Here is a 22288-nt window from a genome sequence, read left to right on the forward strand (position 1 = left end):
AAACATTTAATGGCAGATGCTATTAGGAGAGAAAACAAGTAATTAACAGAAACATATATGAAAAATATAAAAAGAATACACATATTTATCATTTCTTTACATTAAAAGTTTCAACAAAGTTTATACGTAAAGGCATACAAAAATCATTTATCATCACAGGTATATATTCTTTTAAGACATACCAACAATAGGGGGGGGGAGAACAAACTATATTTCACTTTCTCTCAGCTACTAATTTCGCTACTCAAAATGGTATGAATCCCAGATCCACAGTCCTATATCTTTTTGGGTTGGGGCAGAAGGGGGTGCCACCTTTAATTTATTCACCATCCACCCTTTTTACTTGTATTTCTATACAGCATCTCACCAACAGCTTCTTAGAAAGACTGGCAAATTACTCTCTAACTTGCCTCCACTCGTTGTCTTCTTTTCCTTTACTCTCTTCTTGTCACCCACCACACAGGAGAGCAGCTATGGAAAAAGCCTTCCCATTTCTCTAGTAGATACCAATTCGGTGTGATCGCTGACATGTCCACTGCAGTCATTCCCCCCTCCCACCCCACTGGTCCTTCACACCAACACCAGCAAGTTCTGAGGTTTGTCTCTCATTGACGGAGTCACGCATGACCCTGTGAGTCTCTCTGTTTATCTCGCCACCATCTCATCTCCAAGATCACCGCATGCCACTTCTACAATCACTTTCTTGATCCTGTTTCTCCAATTCCCATCCCACACTCTCTCTAGCTTGGTTTTGGTGCACAAAATAGGCTAAGTTTTTGGATTGTACAAAATCTCTAGCAAACTCTTTAGTCAAACATTACTCCCAGTATGCTTTACCCCTTTTACCCACTTTTCAACTGCACTTGAAGAGATGTTTTATAGACAGTTGGCTACATGTATTTCTTCAAAGCATGTCCTTTTCTGATTTCTTTTAAGACTCAGTACTCCTCTATCCCTTCAGCTATTCTTTCAGAGCACTATCTGAAGGACTTCCCTCATTTCTCACACTCCTCTCACCGCCAACTTCCCACAGGACTTCGCCCGTCGCCTCTTTATCATCTTCCTCTACAATTTGCCTTCACATCACCTCATTCACAGGCACTGGTTCAATCAGCTTGTCAGTGCTTAGATTCACAGAACTTTTCCAACTCAGAGTGGACTACTTTTTGTCCAAGCTAAAATCTCTACCTTTCTGACATCTTCTCATGGCTACCTAGTTGTCAGTTCAAGCCCAACATGATAAAATGGAGCTCTACCACCCTTCTAAACTCACCTCACCAATTCCTTTCTAGATAAGTGTCACAATCAATTTTCTGAATGTCTTTCACAGCTAGATGTCAACCTTCACTCATATATCTATTTTTTTGTATGTCCTCATAATCCAGCACTATCCAAGTCATACGCTTATTCTTCCATTAAATCTCTTCTTTCATGTTGCATCTCTATTAACAAAGCATCCTTTTCTTCAGTGTTAACAAATAGTCTTACCCACCAAGATATATTCAGAGCCCAGACGCAAAATCACGCTTTTAGTCTATTACTTCAAGTAAGTTAAAATACCTCTACGTCCTTCCACAACTTCCTCAGTCTTTCTCATTAAAACATAAGCCACCTGTCTTCATTTCACAGCCTTTAACACCCTATTTCAGTTCTACCCATCATGTTTCATTCAAAATAAGAACAATTCCCGAATCCAATGAATGCAAAGTGCAGTCGAGTTTTCAGAAAAACAATTTTGAATTTTTCTCCATTATGTCCATAGTGCTTGGAAGGTTTATTCCTAAATATACACAAAAATCACTGTATTTGTCTTCCTGTAAGTCCTTCCTTTCTTATGCTGCCTGAAAAATGTAAACCTTAACAGTGGTTGGACTTTCGGGATGTTGAAGTTACTGCCCACCGTGATTACCAACAGTGCCCAATTGTTTTATTGTTTTCCAAGTTAATCTATATGCACCTGTTATCTAACATCTGATATACCAATTGTAAACTTTTTGAGGAAAGCATTATCTTTACAAGACCTAGGACAAGTGCACCTTGGTCCATTAGTAATTCTTCCAAGTCTAATTGTAGTAATTAATTACAAATGCCACCCTCCATATGAAAACAGCCACTGGAAAGTGAAACAGAATAAACCATCAAAAAACTAACATAACTTTCTAGTATCTAGTTGGGAATTAAACTTCAGCCCACAGATCTGAAGTGACTGACATATCCTAAACAGGATATATTTCCCCGTCAGTTTTGTACTGAGGAATTAGTCATGAATTCCTCCTATTAAGATATTTCCTTCTCCCAAAAGGTGAATATTCAAAAGAAGAAACAGCATCTATTGTCTTCAATGAAGGAGGACAGAATCCTGTTCTAATTTTATCATACTCCACACTATCCTCCTTTTTTAAAAAGGGAAGAGTGTATGATTATTTGCAAAAATAAACTATTCCATTCATGTTTCGATGAATGACATAAAGAACTGCTTTCAGCAACAACAAAACAAATAAATAAGCTCATACTGTACAGTCCAACAAGGGTGGAGCACAGAAATACCAGCTCACAATAAATCAGGTTAAAAAAATTTGGTGTGTGTGTAAAAGCAGGAATTCCTGCAGTAAATACCACACATACCAACCTTTTAAAAGGAATTGGTTTAGATTTCCACAGCATTTTTTTTTTCTTCTCTGAACCTGTAATACAAATGATTACTGTCTAAATAATGATAAATAGAATATTTTGCCAAATTGGTAGGAAATCTCACTTTTCTTGAGAAAGTCATGAGAATTTTCAAATTAAAATTGAAAATTTCCAAACATACATATTTTGTACCTCAACCCGAACAGCAAATTTCACGTCCCTGTTATTGTCAAGTAAAAAATGTAAAAAAAGAAAAGTGTACCAAGATTAAAGGTTTACCAATTAAGATTTTCTAAGCCATATATAGTATTGATGCCACAAAAACATAAAACATAGAAACTTGCAGGCTGCTTCTCCTGAATAAATTACAAATATTCTGGTCATTCCCAAGGATTTCCATTTAGCTTCCCCTATTCAGGTGGGCAGTCAAATTTGGTAGAAACAAACGCAATTTTTGATTGCGACTATATGATAAATAGCACATGTGAGAACATTCCTGAATCTTCCCTGGGCTTATACTGACACCAGGAAAACATCTTTCTACATCCAGACATTTTTGTTGTGCATTCCAGAGACAAACTGGGTAATAGCTGTCTTGACCACTGTGAATAAATCTCTTACCTTCGTGTTGGCGCATGCTTTCCCCTTCTTATAGTCCTTATGGCTGCCTCTTTTATCCAATTTGGCCCACAAGGCTTTGGCTTTCCAGTAATTGAGCTTGGACTTCAGTTTGTGATAGAAAGAACGATAGTCCTTGGGCTTTAGTTCCAGGTAGTCACAGAGCTCTTGGAAAGCCTTGAGAGTCCCCTTGCAGGTTGAAGCCTGGACAAATCTGTCGAAGAGAACATGAGCCTGGTTCACCTTCTCATTCTTACTTTCCTCCATGCTTCACACTTTGCAGCTGCCCTGGAGGGCAGCTGTTCTCTTCCAGTCTGCCAGATTTCCTGATGTTGCTCTGGTGAGCCACTTTCACCTGTGGCTTACAAGCATTATTAACCTATAAAATAAAAAGAAGAAAACGTAACTGAGCTTGCTCTTTTTTTTTCTTTCCAAAATTTTGTCTAAGGCTGCTGAACTGAGAGCCCAGATTATCAGTAACTAATAACGCATCAGCCCTAAGTCAGTCAACTGATAATGTCCTAAGGATTCCTGACCAAGCTGACTGAAGCAGAGCCTTCGAAAGCTCACTAAGCCTCACTGCAGACGGTGGGACATCTCTCCTCTGTTCAATCACAAAATACTTTAACCCGAGCCAGTCCCTAGAAAGTTTTATCAAAACTCATTTCACATAAACAGCAAAGAAGTTACAAGTAAACTGGCAGGTGTTATGTGATGTTTGGAAGTAAGCCTAGGTTTTAAAACAAAAGATAGACTTACTAATGTAGCAGTCACTGCCATAACCAGATCACTGCGGTAACACCACAGCAATGGTTACATGCTGGTCTTAAAAACACTACTACCACAAAGTACAGTACACCAAAGAGTTGGTATTCCACCAGTAAAATAAGTTTTGGTTCCTTCATTCTAAAAGGACATGTGTCTTCGCTCATGATAAATAGAGAAGAGGAAAGAAGATGGTATAGCACAAGCTGATACCTCTGTCAGAGTCCTTGCAAACACTGCTTTTGTACAGCGACATAACAAACCCAGGGATGGCTACTGCAATCCTAGAAAGAAGTTAAACCTGCTAATAGCAATCAAATGCTTAAGAAAAGATGTCAAGACTGAAGAAAAAAAAAACCCCTCACATCGGTGTTGCATCAAGCTGTATAAACATTTGCCTTACCTAGAGTCTATGCATATATTCCTGTCAGTAAGCAAGCAGCATAAGGGTGAAATGTGGCTGATGCATGATCCTCATGAGATTCTCATAGTAGTTCCTCTATTCTGTGGTTTTCAACTCCTTTTGATATGCAGGTCCGTACAAAATTTTAGGTGGTAGTTGGGGTCCTCAGCAGATTAAATATGCTAACAGGAGGTCTGCTACTCTTAATTGCTTTTCTGGGATCCCTCAGAAGCAGCCTGCAGACCTACAGAATTAATTGTTTGGATCACAAATAGCAGATTTTGTTTAAAGAGTAAGTATTTTCTCTCCCTCTCTCTCTTCCTTTTATATATAATAAATCTCTTTCTTCCTTTTATACATAATACTAAGTACATACATATAATAGATTACTCTGCTCTCTAAGAAAGAATAGTTCTGTTTGTCTTCAGATAGGAGGGCAGCATGGGAACATATGCAGGAACTACGGAAGTGAAAGCATTTCGGAGGTGTTTTTTGTCCTTTGTTTTTTTTGCAAAGGGTATTAAGGTAAGAAAGGAAATATGTGGACTTGGATAAAACTTTTTAGATTCTCACCAGCTCTTTTCCTGCTTCCAGTAGACAGGAAGCCAAGTCAAACATTACAGCTCATGTCTCTTCCCCTCCCATATGACAGCTCTGCAGCAGTTTATTTGGGCACTCCTGCATTTCACCCTAACATGGTATTTATTGCTTATGTTTAGAAATAGCAAAGGAGACCTGGAAACCTTCACATACAGCCACAAACTGTTATTAAAAATAAAAATAAAATTTCCTACAGAAGCCATAGTACAACAATAGGTTATACTGGAGAATGTGATTCTGACTTTATTAGGACAAATGCCTTAGAGGACTCAGGACACATGAAGCTGTTTTTCTAACTGGCTGATAGTGATGCCATGTCCATATCAGTACTTGTTACTAAGCAGCATGGAATAACTGCTTTCCTTATTTTTAATCTTAACTTCACTGCTGTGAAGCTGGAAATGTGCTCCAGGCTTGCACCTCAGGGTAACCACTGCACTACTGCAGAGGTCCAAGACACTGTGCTTTAAGCTTGTGTCTCCTCTTCTGTTCTCAAGAAGAATGTTACAAAGAGCTCCAACAAATCACCTCTTATACTGAAGGAGTAATTTCAGTGTGTTTGTGTAATACAGACACAATAAAATACCTATGTTCTAAGGTCATATGCCTCATTAATCAGCACATCACAAGTGGAATACTATTTTGTGTTACGTTTCCGCCACCTCTTGCACCCCACTCTACCATCCAAACACTCACTTTACACCAGCACTTCAGGTGACTGATACTTCGTAAGAAAAAGCAATAGAAGTTATATGACCTAAGTTGAGTGGCAATTTAAGTCTGTTAGTCCGCAGTCCATTACTGATATATCCAGATGTAAGGACAACATAGGTTTTACTTCTTACTCTTGCTTCTATTGTACTTTTTCACCAAAGGAGCAAAGCGGCATTGGTTCTGCACTGCTCAGAGAGATCCCAAAGTTAAAAATCCAACCTACTTTCATTATAGGAACTTACAGCTTTGTGTTCAACGTTTGCCAAGCCAGGAGACAAACTTGCAAAAGCAGGTCATTTTACGCAGCACAGCCTGAGCGGCACATTAATATAGCAGTTCTGCCAACATCCCATTTCATGCAGGCTGTGAAGTCAGTTATGCCCACAGGTCAAATACAGAGGCTTCAGTCAATGCAATAAGTCACTCCCCAGGACTCTGCATTCTTGATGTAAACACCCAAAGCACCTGGAACCCGTGAGCAACACATCAGAGAACATGGAAATTACAGGAGGAAAGCAAGGGCAGGCAAGAATTATTTGCCAGGTTTCCAGGGTATTTGCATGCCTTGTTGGCTATTCTGCAAGTGTGCAGTACCCTGCATGTTTTGTCTCGAGGCAGCTGATTGCTGACTCAGAAGCTCTGTAAATTCCTTGGCTGGATTTTTGGGAGAGGAAGACAAAGCCCATGAAAAAACGCATGCAAGAACAGTGTTCATGTTGCTATTTACAATAATAGCATGAGGTTGTCACTGACTCATGACTGCAAGTACGCTCAGGATCTCCAGTGCTTGCCCAGGACAAAAGAAACCAATGAAAGACAGAGACACAGGCAATGAATAATTCCAGGTGGTGGTTCCTTCCCACAGTCACCACGGATGCAGGAATACAAATGCATATACAAGAAAGAAAAGTCCAGTGCCCTACTTCGGTCAAATGCAAGTGATAGGAAGAGATTTTGCAAGTGATACACATAATGAATTTGGTTGTACAAATTCAAGTTCCTGCAGAAAGTGTTGCAAATGCAGGGCTCCTACATTCCAGGCAAATAAACCCCCATTATAGGTGCCACCCCCCCCCTACATTTTCCATCCTGATTTTGTTGAAAGTGGTCATTCAACTAATGACTTGAGCCTGGAAAAATAAAATACTATCGGAACGTATTTTCCAGCATTGTTATCCATTTTTTTCCCCGCAGAAACTATTGAGTTAATTCCATCTAAATTCACAGCTTGTTCTGTCTAGCTTAAAACAGCATTTTGAGTGAATAAAACATTTGCCAAAGTAACTGCCCAGCTCCACTTCAGAATGCCAAGTTTCTCTGAGCACAATGTAAATGCTTTTTTACATTTTGGTTATTTCACAGCCAGGCAAACACAACAGATGTACCCTTAACAGCTAAATCTCTAAGAAGTCAGAGATCAACGAACTGCACTAGTACCGTATGGAATCTGAAAGCAAGTTAGTTCATCAATCATAAAACTACTGATAGCTCCAATAGCCCCAATTTCCATTAATTTCATCCTTTCCCTAAAATTTCCAGTTCCCCAGCAACATTCCCTATGCCCCTGTCTCCCTTTCATGGCCCCCCAGCTTCTGCCTAAGCAAGACTCAGTAACATGCTCTGGGAACTCTGAGATTACTGCAGTACCTAGGCAGCCAGTACACACTTGCAACTTGGCTAGCAAAAGCCTAAGCACAGATTATTGTTAAGCTTATGCTGCAGACAGTGGGGACACCTATTTTTGTCTCCCTCCTCCACCCAGCGTCCAGTTTTCTTGTAGGAAACCAATTACCTTTGAGACTTTTACTCCCTGTCAAATCTGGATGAAATTGTTCAAAAGTTATTAAGGATGAACTGAAAAGCAGATGGACAAACAGCTCAATCCCGTAAGCCTCCCTTCTTTAGGAAACCACACTAAAAAAAAGTCTTTATTCCAACAAATGAAAAAGCTCGGTTTTCATTTCCAGGATTTGATTTATTTTACTTTTACCTAAAGCTAAAGAAAAGGACTTTGCTACAATATGTTCATGACTAACCGATCACGGGTATCAAAAAGTGCAGCTTTAGGGCAGCAGTAAGACTGTGGAACAGATGGCAAAAAGAGGACAATTTTGACAAGAAAAGCTAAAGCCAAAACTGGCAATTATTTTGGCTCCATATTATGCAGACAAAGAATGGGAAAGCAGGAGGACAAAGGCGTGGTTGCCATTGTTTGCAGCTTCCCTTTTATACCAGATGGAAAAAAGGAAGGTCAGCGCTGTCCACAGTATGTTTTAAGATGGTGTTTAGATCTGCTCCCGTTCATAAAATTCAACACTCAAACCAATATGCTGGCAAAAAGATGTTTGTGTTTTAATACACTTATCAAACCTGATTTGCTGGGCTTCTGCCCACCATATGGGAGTGAGTCTTTTGGGCCCCCCCCCCTCTTTCCTGTCTACCCTCCCTCCTAAGCTAGGACAAAAGTGGGAGAAAGAGAGACCAAATATGAACTTGGTTGCAAATACAAGAACCCATTCTTAAGGAGAAGATCAAAGCACATTTACAAATAGTTAATAGAATTCTCACATCAAGAAAAACTCAATCCAGTAATGATCTGAAAAGAAATGCAAATTATATCCAAGAACATGGAAACATACAAATACAGAAGCAGTTACAGATAACATTTTGGTTTCCAAACTCTTATCAAGGTACTGAAGAAAAATGTGTATGTTGTTTATAACTAACCATTTCTTAAGTGCCACAACTTGAGTACTGAAAAAATTAGACCTACAAAATAAAACCTTTTATCCATATGAATTCAACAAACATACTATTCTGCTGCTCTGTCATATACAACCCTTTGATCACAGCGGTCCCTACACTGAATGAACACCAACATAAATAGAGACCAAGAAACAGATCATCTCTCTGCTTTGGATGAAAAAAAGGAAATTATACCAAGGAAGAAGTAGTTGCCCCCTTATAAGATGATAAGGGAATAGTAGGCCATCTGCATAGCTGTCATATTGTAAGACAAGCTTCAAGAAGAGCTACTAGCTTCAATGCCTGACACAGCCACATACTAGGGAGATTCCTCAGAGTACAAATCTTCACATTGGGTGACTAGTAACCAATGCAGTGATCCCTTCTCACCTAGCACCAACTCATCAGCTGTGTGTTTGGGAAGCTGAGGACATTCTTTACATCTTGGAACTGTCACTGTGCTGTAAAGAACCACATGGTAGCCTACAAGCACAGCAAAAGAAAATTTATTTCTCAAAGAAGTAAATGTGCTTTTATTCCAATGGTAAAAAGTACTACATCCCACTAGAATCTCATGACAAACTTTTTGGAGCGTGGTCATTAACGCAGCAAGTCACATGAGCAACGCTTCCCCTTACAGGCCTCCCAAAACCCAATGATATTTGACAGCAAAGGCTCCATTTATTATCTAGGTGGTGAAATCCATGTATCTCCCACAAAACCTCCTGAGAAAACACAAGTCCTCAAAACACAAATCTGGCTGGTTCAATACAGGGAGCCCTCAGTCTACAAGCGTTTCCCATAAAGACCATACACCACACCTGTAGGCAGTCAGATGGTGGGTATTTTCTGATGAGCAACACATATCCCACTTTTAAGGTAAGTGTACAATCACTTCACACTAGGTGAAGGTGACTTCACTAGCAGGCTGAAGCACACGGAGGCTTCTCACTCCACCACTTAACAGGGCAAGAAGGTTGAATGTCATTCCCTCATTTGAAGTGCTTTGAAGCTGTTCCTGGTGTTAAATTTCAATATAGAAACCCATCCTAAAGTTAGCTCCCACCGTTTTACAAGTTCGACTTCCTCAGAGTTCTTCCAACACTATCCAATAACCGGAGCAAAGCTCCTGTACAAAAGAAAAGGCGTCTAAGAAATAAATGCAATGACACTGTCACAAAACTTTATTTCCATGACTTCAAATGGGGATAAAACAAATCAGTTGCCTTAGCACAGTAAGGCATACCAGCTTTTGACATCATACAGGACGTGGATTGATTCATCTTTCTGAGCCAACATGCTATGCCACAAGAAAAGGAGCTTTTCAGAAAAGCTTTACTGAACATTAGAGAATAAGAACATTGTTCTGAATCAATTAGAAATTTTGAGCAGAATGAAGAGTGGAGGCTACAAACACACTATTACAACCTCTACAGCCCAGTGAACCAAGTCCTCTGAGGCCTTCAGGTTCTGCCAGCATTCTGATCACCCCAAGCCATTCCACAACAGTGAGAAAATAGAGAGCCTATATTTATATTAAAGGGGGAAAAAAAAAAAAATCTTATAAAATAAATTCTCTAGCAAAACTCACATAAACACATTTTTTTAAAATTTATGTAGGTGAAGGCTTCTGTCAGAACCTGGTACCAAAACAGACTGCAACGATCACAAAAGTTAATGCAGGAAAGATAATCAACAGGGATACAACCATATCATCTGCAAGTGACAAAAGGAAAAAAATTACAATTCTTTAAAGAGCATGTAAAATTGTTTATGAAATCTGAAAAATGAAAAGGTCTAGCATCTAATGTAGTATGTGCTTGCCTTGTATTACATGCACTCATCTCCACTTAGGTGCTTCAGTTCTCCCTTTTATTACCTAATTCTGCCTCACACAGGTCAAAGATTACTAGTCACATAGAACCACGGGGTCCAAACTAGGCTGAACTTACCAAAGCCACCTTCATTTGGGTCATCAAGAGAAACATCTTAGCACCTCAGAAGCAAACTCAAAAGACTGGTCATTTGTGCCAGCATTTATTCTAATCAAGGCAGATGGCTGCGTGGACTTTTAACTCCAAGGCTCAGTCCTCAGTGGATTGGTAAATACCAGACTCTCACAAAACAAAGAACAATTATTCCAGTTACAGACATTAAAAATACACGGGAAAGCAAGTTTTATTTGTGCTTCTTCCAACTCTCAGCTGTTATGGGTGTGGAAAAGAGGCAGGCACTTCCTCAAAAGGAAGTGGTAGAAGAAGAGAAGGTAGTTAGAAAACTGTATTAAAAGATTCATAATCCCACTCTCCATACACACTCAACTAGCTATGGCATCAGAAATTGAGTACACTGCACAGAGCAGTTCAAACATTATTTAATGGATGTATATCCTGTTTCTGTCTAGGAAGACTGAATATAGAAAGCAGACGGACTTAAAAATTTGGGGATTTTTTTTTTTTTCTTAATGTAGATCTTACAAGACTCTCTTGGGAGCCAAGAAACCAACGTAAACAGACATTTGAATAAAAGAACCGTAAAGATTTCTCCAACCCACAAACCACTTCATTTAGAGGCTGTTGAACTTCAAAACCAAAATGAATTCCAAGCTTTATTCTAGGAAAAGTCCAGGAAGGGCTGGGACCGTACTATGACCTGTGGGTACAACCTTAGCCTTTATAATTACCAGGTAAAATATACATGCAGAGCTCAAAAAACACCTAAGAAATTGGACCTTAAACCCAGACCTCCAGAACTGCCACCTCTTTTCCCTTAACTAGAAAGGTCCAACCAGGAACATCATCTCCAGGATTCATCTGCAGATGAGAACCAGCACCTTACTCACTACCTGCCACATGCCTTCACTTGTCACTGTTAATATATTCAGTATCCCAGCTGTCCTATGCCCCAATCTGCCACTGCCCCCAACCCATGCATGGCCAACACCCCAAGCTCCACCAGCAGGCCGACTCCCTCAAGCTTCACTGCTGCCAAAGAAAATCCCAGTGTCTTCATAACCACTGATTGGTGTACCCTACTCATGTAGCTCAAAGCACGACACCTAGCCTTCCTTTCTCCTTAAAAGTTGTGCATGAAAATGTGTGCTGTGTAGTGTCTCTAAATGTCTAAAATCAGAAATGGCAATGGCAAGGAACTCAATCTAGGGTAGATGCAGCAGGCTGTTCCTTGATGCTCCACAGACCACCACAGGCCTGTACTGTCCTCCTATATCAGTCACTAGATTAGACCATAATATAAAATTAAGCAATTTCATTTCATTTTGCAAAGGCAGAGAATTACACACTTCAGCAAAACCACTACTGACTGAACAGAGTTTGAACAGGACACAAAGCAGAATTTGAAGTGAACCAGAGACTGGTTTCCATCATGTTTTGAATTTTCATTTTTTGGAACGACTGGCAGATTCAGTATGGAGCTACACCTTGTTTTCATGGTAGAACTTATTTGTCTAGATTCTTAAGGCATGGGGCTTCTAGATAACAGAAAACATACTGAACAAGTTCAATGGACACAATGCTAAATCCCAATTCATTAGATCACAGGAAGAAAAAACACACACAATAATCCTATAACTTTTATTTCATAAATTAGATCATTTAATTGAGGTCTATTCCACAGGTCCCACAAACCTCTTCTATAACGTGTCCCAGGCTAAGTTCCTGTAGACATGTTTTTATCCTCAGAGGGGGGAAAAAAAAAAAAAAAAAAAAAAAAATCATCTGTATCCTAGCCTTTCCTCAAAGCACTCTCTTACTGTACTTACATCTTGGAGTTCTTAATTTTACAGTATTTTAAGTTTAGTACTAACCCTCGATAAATTTACTCATGTAAATCTTTCCTCTTCTAAAGACAAGAATACCCACCCTTTGCACTCTGTTATGCTCTGCGATCTTTAGTAACAATAATAATTGAAAAAAGCAAAGCAAAATCCAACCCTTAGCAACTGACAAACTTCACTGTAAGACTGTCAAATGACAACTGATCAAATCTAGCAGCTTAATGAAAATTCATCTCTATTACACAATCCTGTGTGTCTAATGCTTCCCATCATTCGTTTTCCTCATCGGTAGAAGGAAAGCTTTTATCAGGAGACAGGAATATATTGTAAGCAAATAACCTGTTTAACATTTTGGCTAAGTTATGACAAACAGGTAGAATAAAGAAGTTGTATTTTCTCATGCTACAAAATATACCAAAATCTCGAAAGGTAATCCAGATTATAGGAAAAGTATGGCAAACCAAAACTTGTAACATGAAACTTTCAACTCTGGACATAAGTTAATATCATTTGCACATACTGTTACATAGCTTAAAAATAGTAACCAGGCAGTATGTTCCTCACTTGGCTGGACATTTGACTCTCAGTAAATGCTGAAACAGTTTCAATTGGCCAGATAGAGATTCCCCTCCAGCTACCAAATGTATACGAGATGCCTCTCTCAGCAAAGACCATGCCAAGCTCAATGCCTCAAGCAAATGAAGATCTGTTAGGAAATCAGTTACAGAGGAAAGAGGTGGAGGCAGTTTTCTGATTTACTCTCCTCTCCCCGAGGCTTTGGCAAGCATTTTCTGAAATAAGATGGCAGTCATCACTTCCAGAGGCAGACATTACTAGTCTGCTCAAATACAGCTGCACTGGTGGGGACATGAAAAGACTTGGTATGAATTAGTCAGAGATTTAATCCAATCTAAGTGTAAGGATGCCATTCAGCAGAATTTGTTCCTAGCAGTGAGCACACATAAAAGCTTCTCTCTTTACCTTTCATCCTCAAGGACTTTTCTGTCTAGTCTTTTTAATTCCATCCTCCTTTGGATAAAGGCTATTCCTCTGCAAGGATATCTGGGGACCTGAGATACCCTTAGCTGAACCTCCCAGCTATCTAGCAGAGAGAGTTACTCCGTGAGAGGGCACGAGCACCCCCTTCAATTTATGCAGGTCTGAGAGCCCCCACCAAGGGAGCTTTTGTGAAAGACATCTACATACACCTCTTTAATAGGTAAAGCTCTCAGTGGTCATGAAGAACTACCGCACTGTGAAACAACTTCTGGCCAGCGTGGTTCAACAACCCTGATGCACTGCTTTACCACTATGCTGCTTGCAGGCTGGAATTTGTTTCATAGGGCATTCCAGGATTTCCGCTGGCGGATGATTCAGTTCTGGACCCTGGGCTCAAACTAAATAATTTCCATAAACCCTTATTTCATAACGCCATCCTCCATCAGGTATTTGAGCACTAGACAGAATGTCCCTTTTTCAAATGCTTTTAAGCAGCACGAAGGGGCAAGAAAGTCTAAAGGTAACTTGTGACTTTCTCAGTGATAATAGCAACAGGCTGCTGCTAGCTTATCTGAAGGCAGGAAATAACTTCAGAATCAGACTGACAACCTCTCTTTAAGAAGAAAAATACTGAAAATAAGAAATACTTTCTTCAACTTCATTCAACTGCTGCTTTCAGGGTCCGTCAGCCAAAATGGACTGGCAGCACAGCACAGCTCTGTAAACTGGAGATGACCAACAGTGATGGCAGAACCATAGCTTGACAGTAGACACTTTCCTGGAAATCTATACAGTGCTCCTGCGCAGCAGACGACAGGGTTAACTCTAAGTTCCTCTCCAAAGAAAACAACCTGGGGCCTTCAACATCTGGAAAACACCCTCCCTCCAGTTGCTCACTGGTATTAAACAATTTAGTAGTCATATATTTACCATTAGTTTATGCTAACAGAAGCATATGCTGCTATTAAGAAGGCTTGGTTTTCTCCAATTTGAAGACTGAGAAATGTAAACAATTTGTTCCTGATTACATTGGAAGCCACCAGTGAAACCCATATGCATTCTCTCTCCATTCCCCTGTCCTTCCCCATACGTATACCCCAGAAATTATCACAGGCAGCCTTTTCTCCATGGACCTGAGAGATCTGGCTAACTGTAATGAAAAATTTCCTATTCCATGGGGTAGACTAGAAAACTCTTTGGCAATTGGATCTTCAAATACTAGGAGCGGCCACAATGAAAAAGTAATGTTTGCTTTTACCTTTTCATTTATGTAACTTACCTGGTTTACTAGAACAGAATATTTCAGTTGAAAGGGACCTACAACGATCATCTAGTCCAACTGTCTGACCAATTCAGGGCTGACCAAAAGTTAAAGCATGTTTTTAAGGGCATTGCCATTCTGAAAGCGATATGGCTTATTTCCCTTCCCTGGCTGACACCACCAACTGGGCATGCACCCTCTACGGTAACTACTGAATTATGTTCTGTAACTATAGGGGATAAACTGGGGAACACTCATTTGGAAGACCAAAAGGCAGACAGAAGGATCTGAGGCTGACAGAAAAGGGCAATTTCCTGAGCCATATCATGCTGTGGCAACTGAGATTAGTAATGCTTTTTGTCCCATCCCTGTTTCTTTTCAGAAAGTTTCTTCCTGAACCCAGTTGTTTTTATGATCAATAGCTTTCTTTTGATTTCCAGGCCAAGTTTATACCTCCTTGTTCCTGTGATGATACCGAACCTACACGTTGGCTTTCCCTCCCTTCCTACATATATTTATAGACAGGTGCTACATCCTATCTTGATCTTCATTATACTCGGGTTAAATCAAGCTCTCCTAGTCTAAGATAGGCTCTCTTTTCCTAGGCCTTCCAAGGAGAACTGCATATTGTTGGGTGCATACTGCAGGGTATGCCCCTCTCCTGACGCTTCTGGGATTGCTTTAGCCTCTTCCACAACTACAATGCAGTTCAAGTATACATTTCAATGTACTCATTGATCACAGGGATCACTAATTCTCCTTTCTCAGTCATTTCCAAGTGGAAGGACACCAGACTCTCTCATTCTTGGTTTTATACTATTGAATTTAATTTCATTTGTATCCCATAAATTCTAGTTCTTTCTACAGAATAATCAGTGTAAAGATCAAGTTAGTCTCAAAGGAGTAGGTAGCATCATCCCCCTCATCCTTAAAGAACTGGAACAGTAACCTTTCCCACCCAAAACTAGTTCCTTCCCCTTTTAAACACAATTTGGTACTATCTGTTCCAAAGGAAGATGCTCTGAAGTGGAGTACTCATCCCAAATCCAAGCCTCGCTCATTTTCACAACTGAACAGCACCAGCTACAAGTAGCCTTTCACATACACATGATGCAAGCATGCCCTGTATAGAGCTAACTGCTTCACAGTGCATTCATCAGTGGAGAAGTGTCTTGTATACACATCTGAGCAAGGTTCTTTTGGGTACAGTAGAGGCTTCAGAATATTGTGCTTCCTAGTACTGAATCAAAATATCATACATGGGAAACTTAGTGACCTCAAGCACTAGAGCAACAGAAGTAGGATGAAACAGAATGCCAGGGCTATCAGAAATCCATCTGATCAAATTGTGAAAGAAAAATATATTTGGATGCAGCAGCCTCCCCAGAAAAGGGGTGCAATATTTATGCCACTGGTCAGGAGACTGATAAAGCTTCACGTGGAAGCTTCCCATGGGCTGTTAGGCTAGTCAAACTAACAAAGAACTTGTGATCAGTCCTTCCAGTCTCCCCTACTTCTTGACCCATTGCTATCAACATAATAAATAGGGTAGAACACCTTTGATAGTGGCAGAAAAATGTGTGTTAGCTCTTGGACTGCAAACTCAATGTTTGAAACCAGAAAAACAGGGTTCTAGAGCACTCTCCCACAAGAAAAGCCCAAGGCAATTAAAGACTTAGTTTATTAATAGAATACAGTTTTCTGAGACTGAAAAGGAACAGACCACATCCTAGGATTTGCCTCCAAACTAGTCCAGTGCTTTGATATTACTGGACATATGCAGACATGACAACATATGCACAATTAATATCCCAAGCCAGAATCAAGTGATCTTAACCATTACTGCAAATATGTATGCATAACAAAAAAGCTTTATTGAAGGTTCATAGTGCTGTGCAAAATTATCAGCTTTCAAGGCCTTTGACTGCATAAAGATTAATTTTCTGTCAAAGTAGCTGATACTGTAGCCATTTCTGTAACCGCCTGTCCTCTTACTGATGCATGTGTTGTACAGGGTGGGAAAAAGTGCGAGGGAGGTGACCCTAGTCATTTGAAACCCCATTTCCTTGCCAGGATGGATGAAATTTCGCTTCTTCCTCTATTTTAAAGAATTACACCCTTGAAAGCTGAATGCAGCAACAGACTTCCAGAATTTTGCCTATGTGCATAGGGCTGAAACAGTGCTGTTAACAGAATCGTTGCTTGGAAAAAGGGGAAAGAGATTCATACAATTTCAAGAAAACTGTGCTTTTGGTAGTGCACCAGGGTGCAGAAGCAGCATACTAAAAACTGCTGGTACACTCCCGCATGTTGTTTATTTTGGAAAATAAAATCTGAATGTTGTTTTCCCCAAAGGCAAAGATATGCAAGGCAAAGAAACGCTTCAGGCAATTTATGTCACATCTGTGTCCCCACAGCTAATAAAGAAATGTAAGATGACAACAAGCTATACAGGTATAATCAGCTCACCAAATTACATCAGAGAATTTAAGACATAAGTACTGTTCTAGTGCTCCAAGCATGTATTATACTGCCCAGTGTCCTGGTTTCAGCTAGATAGAGTTAATTTTCTTCCTAGTAGCTGGTATAGTGCTATGTTTTGGGTTCAGTATGAGAAGAATGTTGATAACACACTGATGTTTTCAATTGTTGCTAAGTAGTGTTTAGACTAAGTCAAGGATTTTTCAGCTTCTCATGCCCAGCCAGCAAGAAGGCTGGAGGGACACAAGAAGTTTGGAGGGGACACAGCCAGGACAGCTGACCCAAACTGGCCAAAGGGGTATTCCATGCCATGTGATGTCATGTCTAGTATATAAACTAGGGGGAGCGAGGCTGGGAGGAATCACCGCTTGGGAACTAACTGGCCGTCAGTCAGCAGCTGGTGAGTAATTGCATTGTGCATCACTTGTATATTCCAATCCTTTTATTACTATTATTGTAATTTTATTATTGTTATTATTATCATTATTAGTTTCTTCCTTTCTGTTCCATTAAACTGTTCTTATCTCAACCCACGAGTTTTACTTCTTTTTTTCCGATTGTCTCCCCATCCCACTGCGGGGTGGGGAGTGAGTGAATGGCTGCATGGTGCTGAGTTGCTGGTTGGGGTTAAACCACGACACCCAGGAGTCCATTATCCCAAAAGAAGAAAAATTTCATGTGTCTTTGAATTGCTCTTAAAAATACCTAAAATACACCAACAGTGTAGCTGATTCGGCATCGCTCTAATCTGATCTTGAATGAGCTTGCTTTTCCCTTTTCCATATATGCTATATAACGGTCACTCCACTTCCATTAGTCTCCTGGCTAACTCCTCAGATCTGACAGTAATACAGACATTAAGCAGATTAGTAGGGTCTCAAGTTTAACAGAAAGTTCAGTATTTATACATGTCTACTACTTCAGTCCAGAGTTGCTGGCACATTTATAAACAGCCATAGATTGAGACATGTTAGTATCTTAGAGAAACAAAGAACAAAACAGAAGCAAGTTTACAGTGTCTAGCTGTAAAGAAATTTGAAGCTATGCCCTTGACAGCCATAATACAGCATTGTTCACTGGATACAAGAGGTGGTTCCTTCTGTAGTTTGGCTGGCTACCTGTTAAAGTGCTTCCAAGTGACCCTATGCCCATTATACTTGCTACCTTTGGAGAAAACAGGCTGCCGGTGTATTGTATAGAGGGTCTCAGAGCTCATCTTAGTATAGACTGCGGGGTGTAACCCTAACGTTACTCAACATAAACGTATTTCAGTAACTCACAATACACACTGGAGAGAACACTAGTGATACCCACACACTTCTCCATGTACTCAATGTAGCACTTACTGCCTGTGTGTGTCCATTTCTACGCAATAGAATCCCATGTAGCACCATCCCAGGGGACAAGGCAGTTAAATTTTAGCACAGAGCTATTTATTAGTTATACCACATGTTACATTAACATCAGCTTATGTAAGTAAATTAATAGCAAGGTAACACCTAATCAAAGTGGCCAACAAGATAGGTACCTTGCTATTAAATGCTGTTTTCCCTGGAAGAATTTAAAGCAGTGTAGAGAAACCTGTGAAAGAAGTTGACAACACTACAACAGCTACTTGCAGCAATGCAATGTGGATGCAAACATCTGCAAACTCAATCCATTATCTAAGGTGGGTTTGTTTTTCACCTAATAACTAAATATCACATACCAACCTGTGCTCACAGCTATTTCAGTCCTACCTCAGATGAGCCCAACAAGTTTTGGCTGTAATCTCCACAGACGTACCATGCTTCAGGGACAAATGACCACATGAAGTGAGCAACATCAGCTTTCCTTTCACAGAAAGGCAAAGACACTCTGTGGCTGGAGTGTCCAGGCTGGATGGCTCACTCTCTCAGCAGTCTTTTCTATGGACAGGATTTAGCACAGAGAAACTTCCAACCTGCTCCTCTTCTGGCTTCCTTCACTCAACACAAGAAGTTAAAAACCATTCATGGAAAAACAGCACATGTGCATGAAAAGAAAAACTAGTCTCTCTCAACTAGGCTACATTTGACAATATGAGTCAGTACTAAGCTGACCCTGACAGTATTAAACTAGAGGCCTGCCATGTCCTTACCTTTCCTCTGATCAGTATATTTGACTGCAGAAGTAGTAGGATCATTTCTGGAGGAAATGCATCCATGTTTCCTATTCTCTTCTTGGTTAGGGAAGTTGATTTGGCTGTTGATTAGGGAAGTGCACCAATCTACCCTATTCAAAACTCTTATCTGAGAAGTGGGTCAAATTAAGAAATTGTGAGTCACAGAATCACAGAATAATTAAGGTTGGAAAGGACCTCTGGAAATTGCTTAGTTTGATGCCACTGCTCAAAGCAGAGTCAGCTAGAACAGGTTACTCAGGACTGTGCCCAGTCAGGTTTTGAGTATCTCCAAGGATGGAGTCACAAGGGACGCTTTAAACCTAACACAATATCCCTTGCAGCAGACCTGCATATTTAAGCTCCAGGCAGATTGATTTTTATGTAACCAAGCAATACGAGAGAGGATAGATGCTCAAGTTTCAGCACACATCACCCTAAAAGGTGAAGAGGGCCAGAAGCAGCAAGTCACTTTTTCCCCTATATTCACAAAACTCATAAGGTCCTCAGATTTCCTGCTTACCTTAACAACAACAACAAAAAAGTGTTTATTCCCAGGCCTCATGGAACATTAAAACAAAAGAAAGCTCGTGTACCCATGAAAGTAACACATGAAACTACTCTCTAGTAGATGGGATTGTAGCTGTGAATCCTATTTCACACTCTACTTTGTAAACAAAGGCAATACCTAGTCCAAGGGCTCAACTAAACTGCCTCCTCTCTCCTTGAAAATAGTTCTTACTGCTCAAGTTTGGTGACATCTGAATTTGCAGTAAACAAGCTCTGGAAGAATCAGAAAAAAAGCATTGATAAGAATATAAAAAAATTATTAAGTATCATGTTGGTCCAGATGTTGTCCCAGACCATGTGAGTTTCTTATGAGCTGCAGTATGAAAGAGGTACATAATGACATCAAAAAGGATATTCACACCTAAAGAAAAAAAAAAAAAAAACAAACCAAAAAAAAAACAGAAACAAAAAACATGCTATATTTACCGTGGGTAGAGTGTAATTCCTGGCAGGGGGGCCACAAGGAATCGCTATTCAGCTGGCAACTAAACCACAAGGTTTTAAATAGATAGCTCAAAGCCAGAGATTATTCTCTTATCCTGTGCTGTCAGTGTTACAAGGCTATGAGGAAAGCTAATACTGATGTACAGAGAGGAATCAAAAATGTTTCACTTTAAAATTAAATTATCTACCTTTGCCTTTACAAAACCACATTTTGGATGACTTGCAGTGTGTCAATACAATTTAAAACACTGGATATCTGTAGAATCCAAAGACCCGTGATTCAGTTTTAGTACAATCAAGAAGCTTTAGTTCTTGCAGTGTTGTCATTTTAATTTTGACATATGAAGAACTTGTTCATTAAAATAAAGTTCACCTCTGGGATGAGAAGTTGTTTCTAGTATCAGTTCGTGGTAGCTACTTATAAGTACTTGGGAAAGCAAGTGATTTTGCTAGAAAAAAAAAAGGTCATTTATGTGGGAAGACAGGTTAAGAAACCCGGAGAGCAGACTGACCCTACAAACAGCTGATTTAGAAAAAAAGCCTTGTTTAGTGGAATTCTATTACACACACACATGTTGGGCTGGAGAACCTCTAGCAGGTCAGCCCACTTATGCTCAGGGTCCTTCTTCCTTTCTTCATCCCTAATAGGGGGGTCTGGCAACAGGATTTGAGAAGATTATCAGGTCAAAGCTGGAAGTATGTTCCAGCCAGCAATCTAAAAGTGAAGTTAATCATCTCACCACCTTTAAAGGGGTAAGGCCTAGGAAAGATTGAGCGAGACTGCTTCCATTAACTGGCTTGAAACTAATCACAAGCCACGTAAATGGCCAGTCTGATCAAACGGGCAAACAAGTCCTGGGCAATGGTTATTTGAGGCAACAGATGCTGGGTGATAGAACATACTTCTTTACGCTGTTCCACACAGGTTGTTTCAGCAGTCTCATCACAACACTGAAGTCCTCCAGTTAGAGGTCTACCTTAAAAAAACCTTTTGCTTTAAAAAAAACAAAGATAATTTGTGTGTGTATGTACTTAGAAAACAACTATCTCCACTCAAATCTTCTGGCAACCAGGGAAAGCAGCACTAAGCCTTTTACAGGGGAAAAACCTTAGTCTAGACTTAGAAAAGGCTTAGTTTAGACATGAGTACCACAAGCACTAAAAAAGTGAAACCTTTGCTAATGTCATCAGTGCACAGGATCAGTGTCTCCCTTCTCACAGCAGGCAGCCCAGGTAGGGGTGCTAGGCTAAATTCAGCTACCACATTACCATACATTGTCACTGTGCAGACTTGTTCATAAACTTATGAATTTATGCTGAAACTTGGAAGAAAATATCCCAAGCAACAATTTTTAGCCAAAACTTGTGTTATGGCATAACAATTCAAGTCTTTAGGCTAAAGAGGTCAGCTACTGCTTATAGAAGTGTTCACTGAGCTGCTTCTGCATTTGATACACATATAGCCATCCTTCCCGTTGCATAAAAAGGAAAGTCAGGTCTACTAAAGGGACCTGATTTTTAAAAACAAGTTTGTTCTCATTTAAAGACAGAAATCTGCATATCTACAATTCTGAAGTTATCAAGTATTCCAGATTTTATGTGAAGTTTTTTCTTTAGTGACCTGGTCCCTCAAGTAGTAAAAAAAAAAAAAAAGCACATCTCAAAGAGACATAACAGGGCTCTGCAAATTATTAAACACATTTCTGCTCTACAATTCTTAAAATTCAACTCTTCAAGGCCCATTTCAACCACCAACCTTTGAATATGGCATTAAGATTTTAGAAGGAATAGAAGTGCTTAATTTCAAAACTTGCTTCCTTACCATTGCTAAGTTCAAATAAATTAATTACTTCAATGCTTCTTTGAGCTCTCCACTGTTTAATGAAACAAAAAGGAGTGCTGATTTGTTTAGACTTTATCAAAAACACTAAAAAATTAATCCAAAGAGTTAAACATATCTTGGCATACCTAGTAATACTTTACTGATCATTATGATATGAAGTTCAGTTTTGAGATAAGGTAACCAACAGTTTTAGTTGTTTTGAGGCTTGAATCTGCCACAAACAGAATGAACAGAGAAAGCCACAGCTGTTTTTTTTCTTTCTTTGTTTTTAGATCCTG

General features: G+C 39.7%; 1 protein-coding gene across 1 annotated transcript in view; it reads right to left on the minus strand.

Moving 5' to 3' along the window:
- MICAL3 (microtubule associated monooxygenase, calponin and LIM domain containing 3) overlaps positions 1-22288 on the minus strand; it is a 165226-nt gene that overhangs the window by 106430 nt on the left and 36508 nt on the right. The window contains 1 exon segment of the mRNA XM_041129681.1: positions 3253-3628. Within this exon segment, the coding sequence (XP_040985615.1) occupies positions 3253-3516 (264 nt within the window). The 5' untranslated portion in view covers positions 3517-3628.

Source organism: Aquila chrysaetos, chromosome 17 (assembly GCF_900496995.4).
Source record: "Aquila chrysaetos chrysaetos chromosome 17, bAquChr1.4, whole genome shotgun sequence".
Lineage (NCBI taxonomy): Eukaryota > Metazoa > Chordata > Aves > Accipitriformes > Accipitridae > Aquila > Aquila chrysaetos.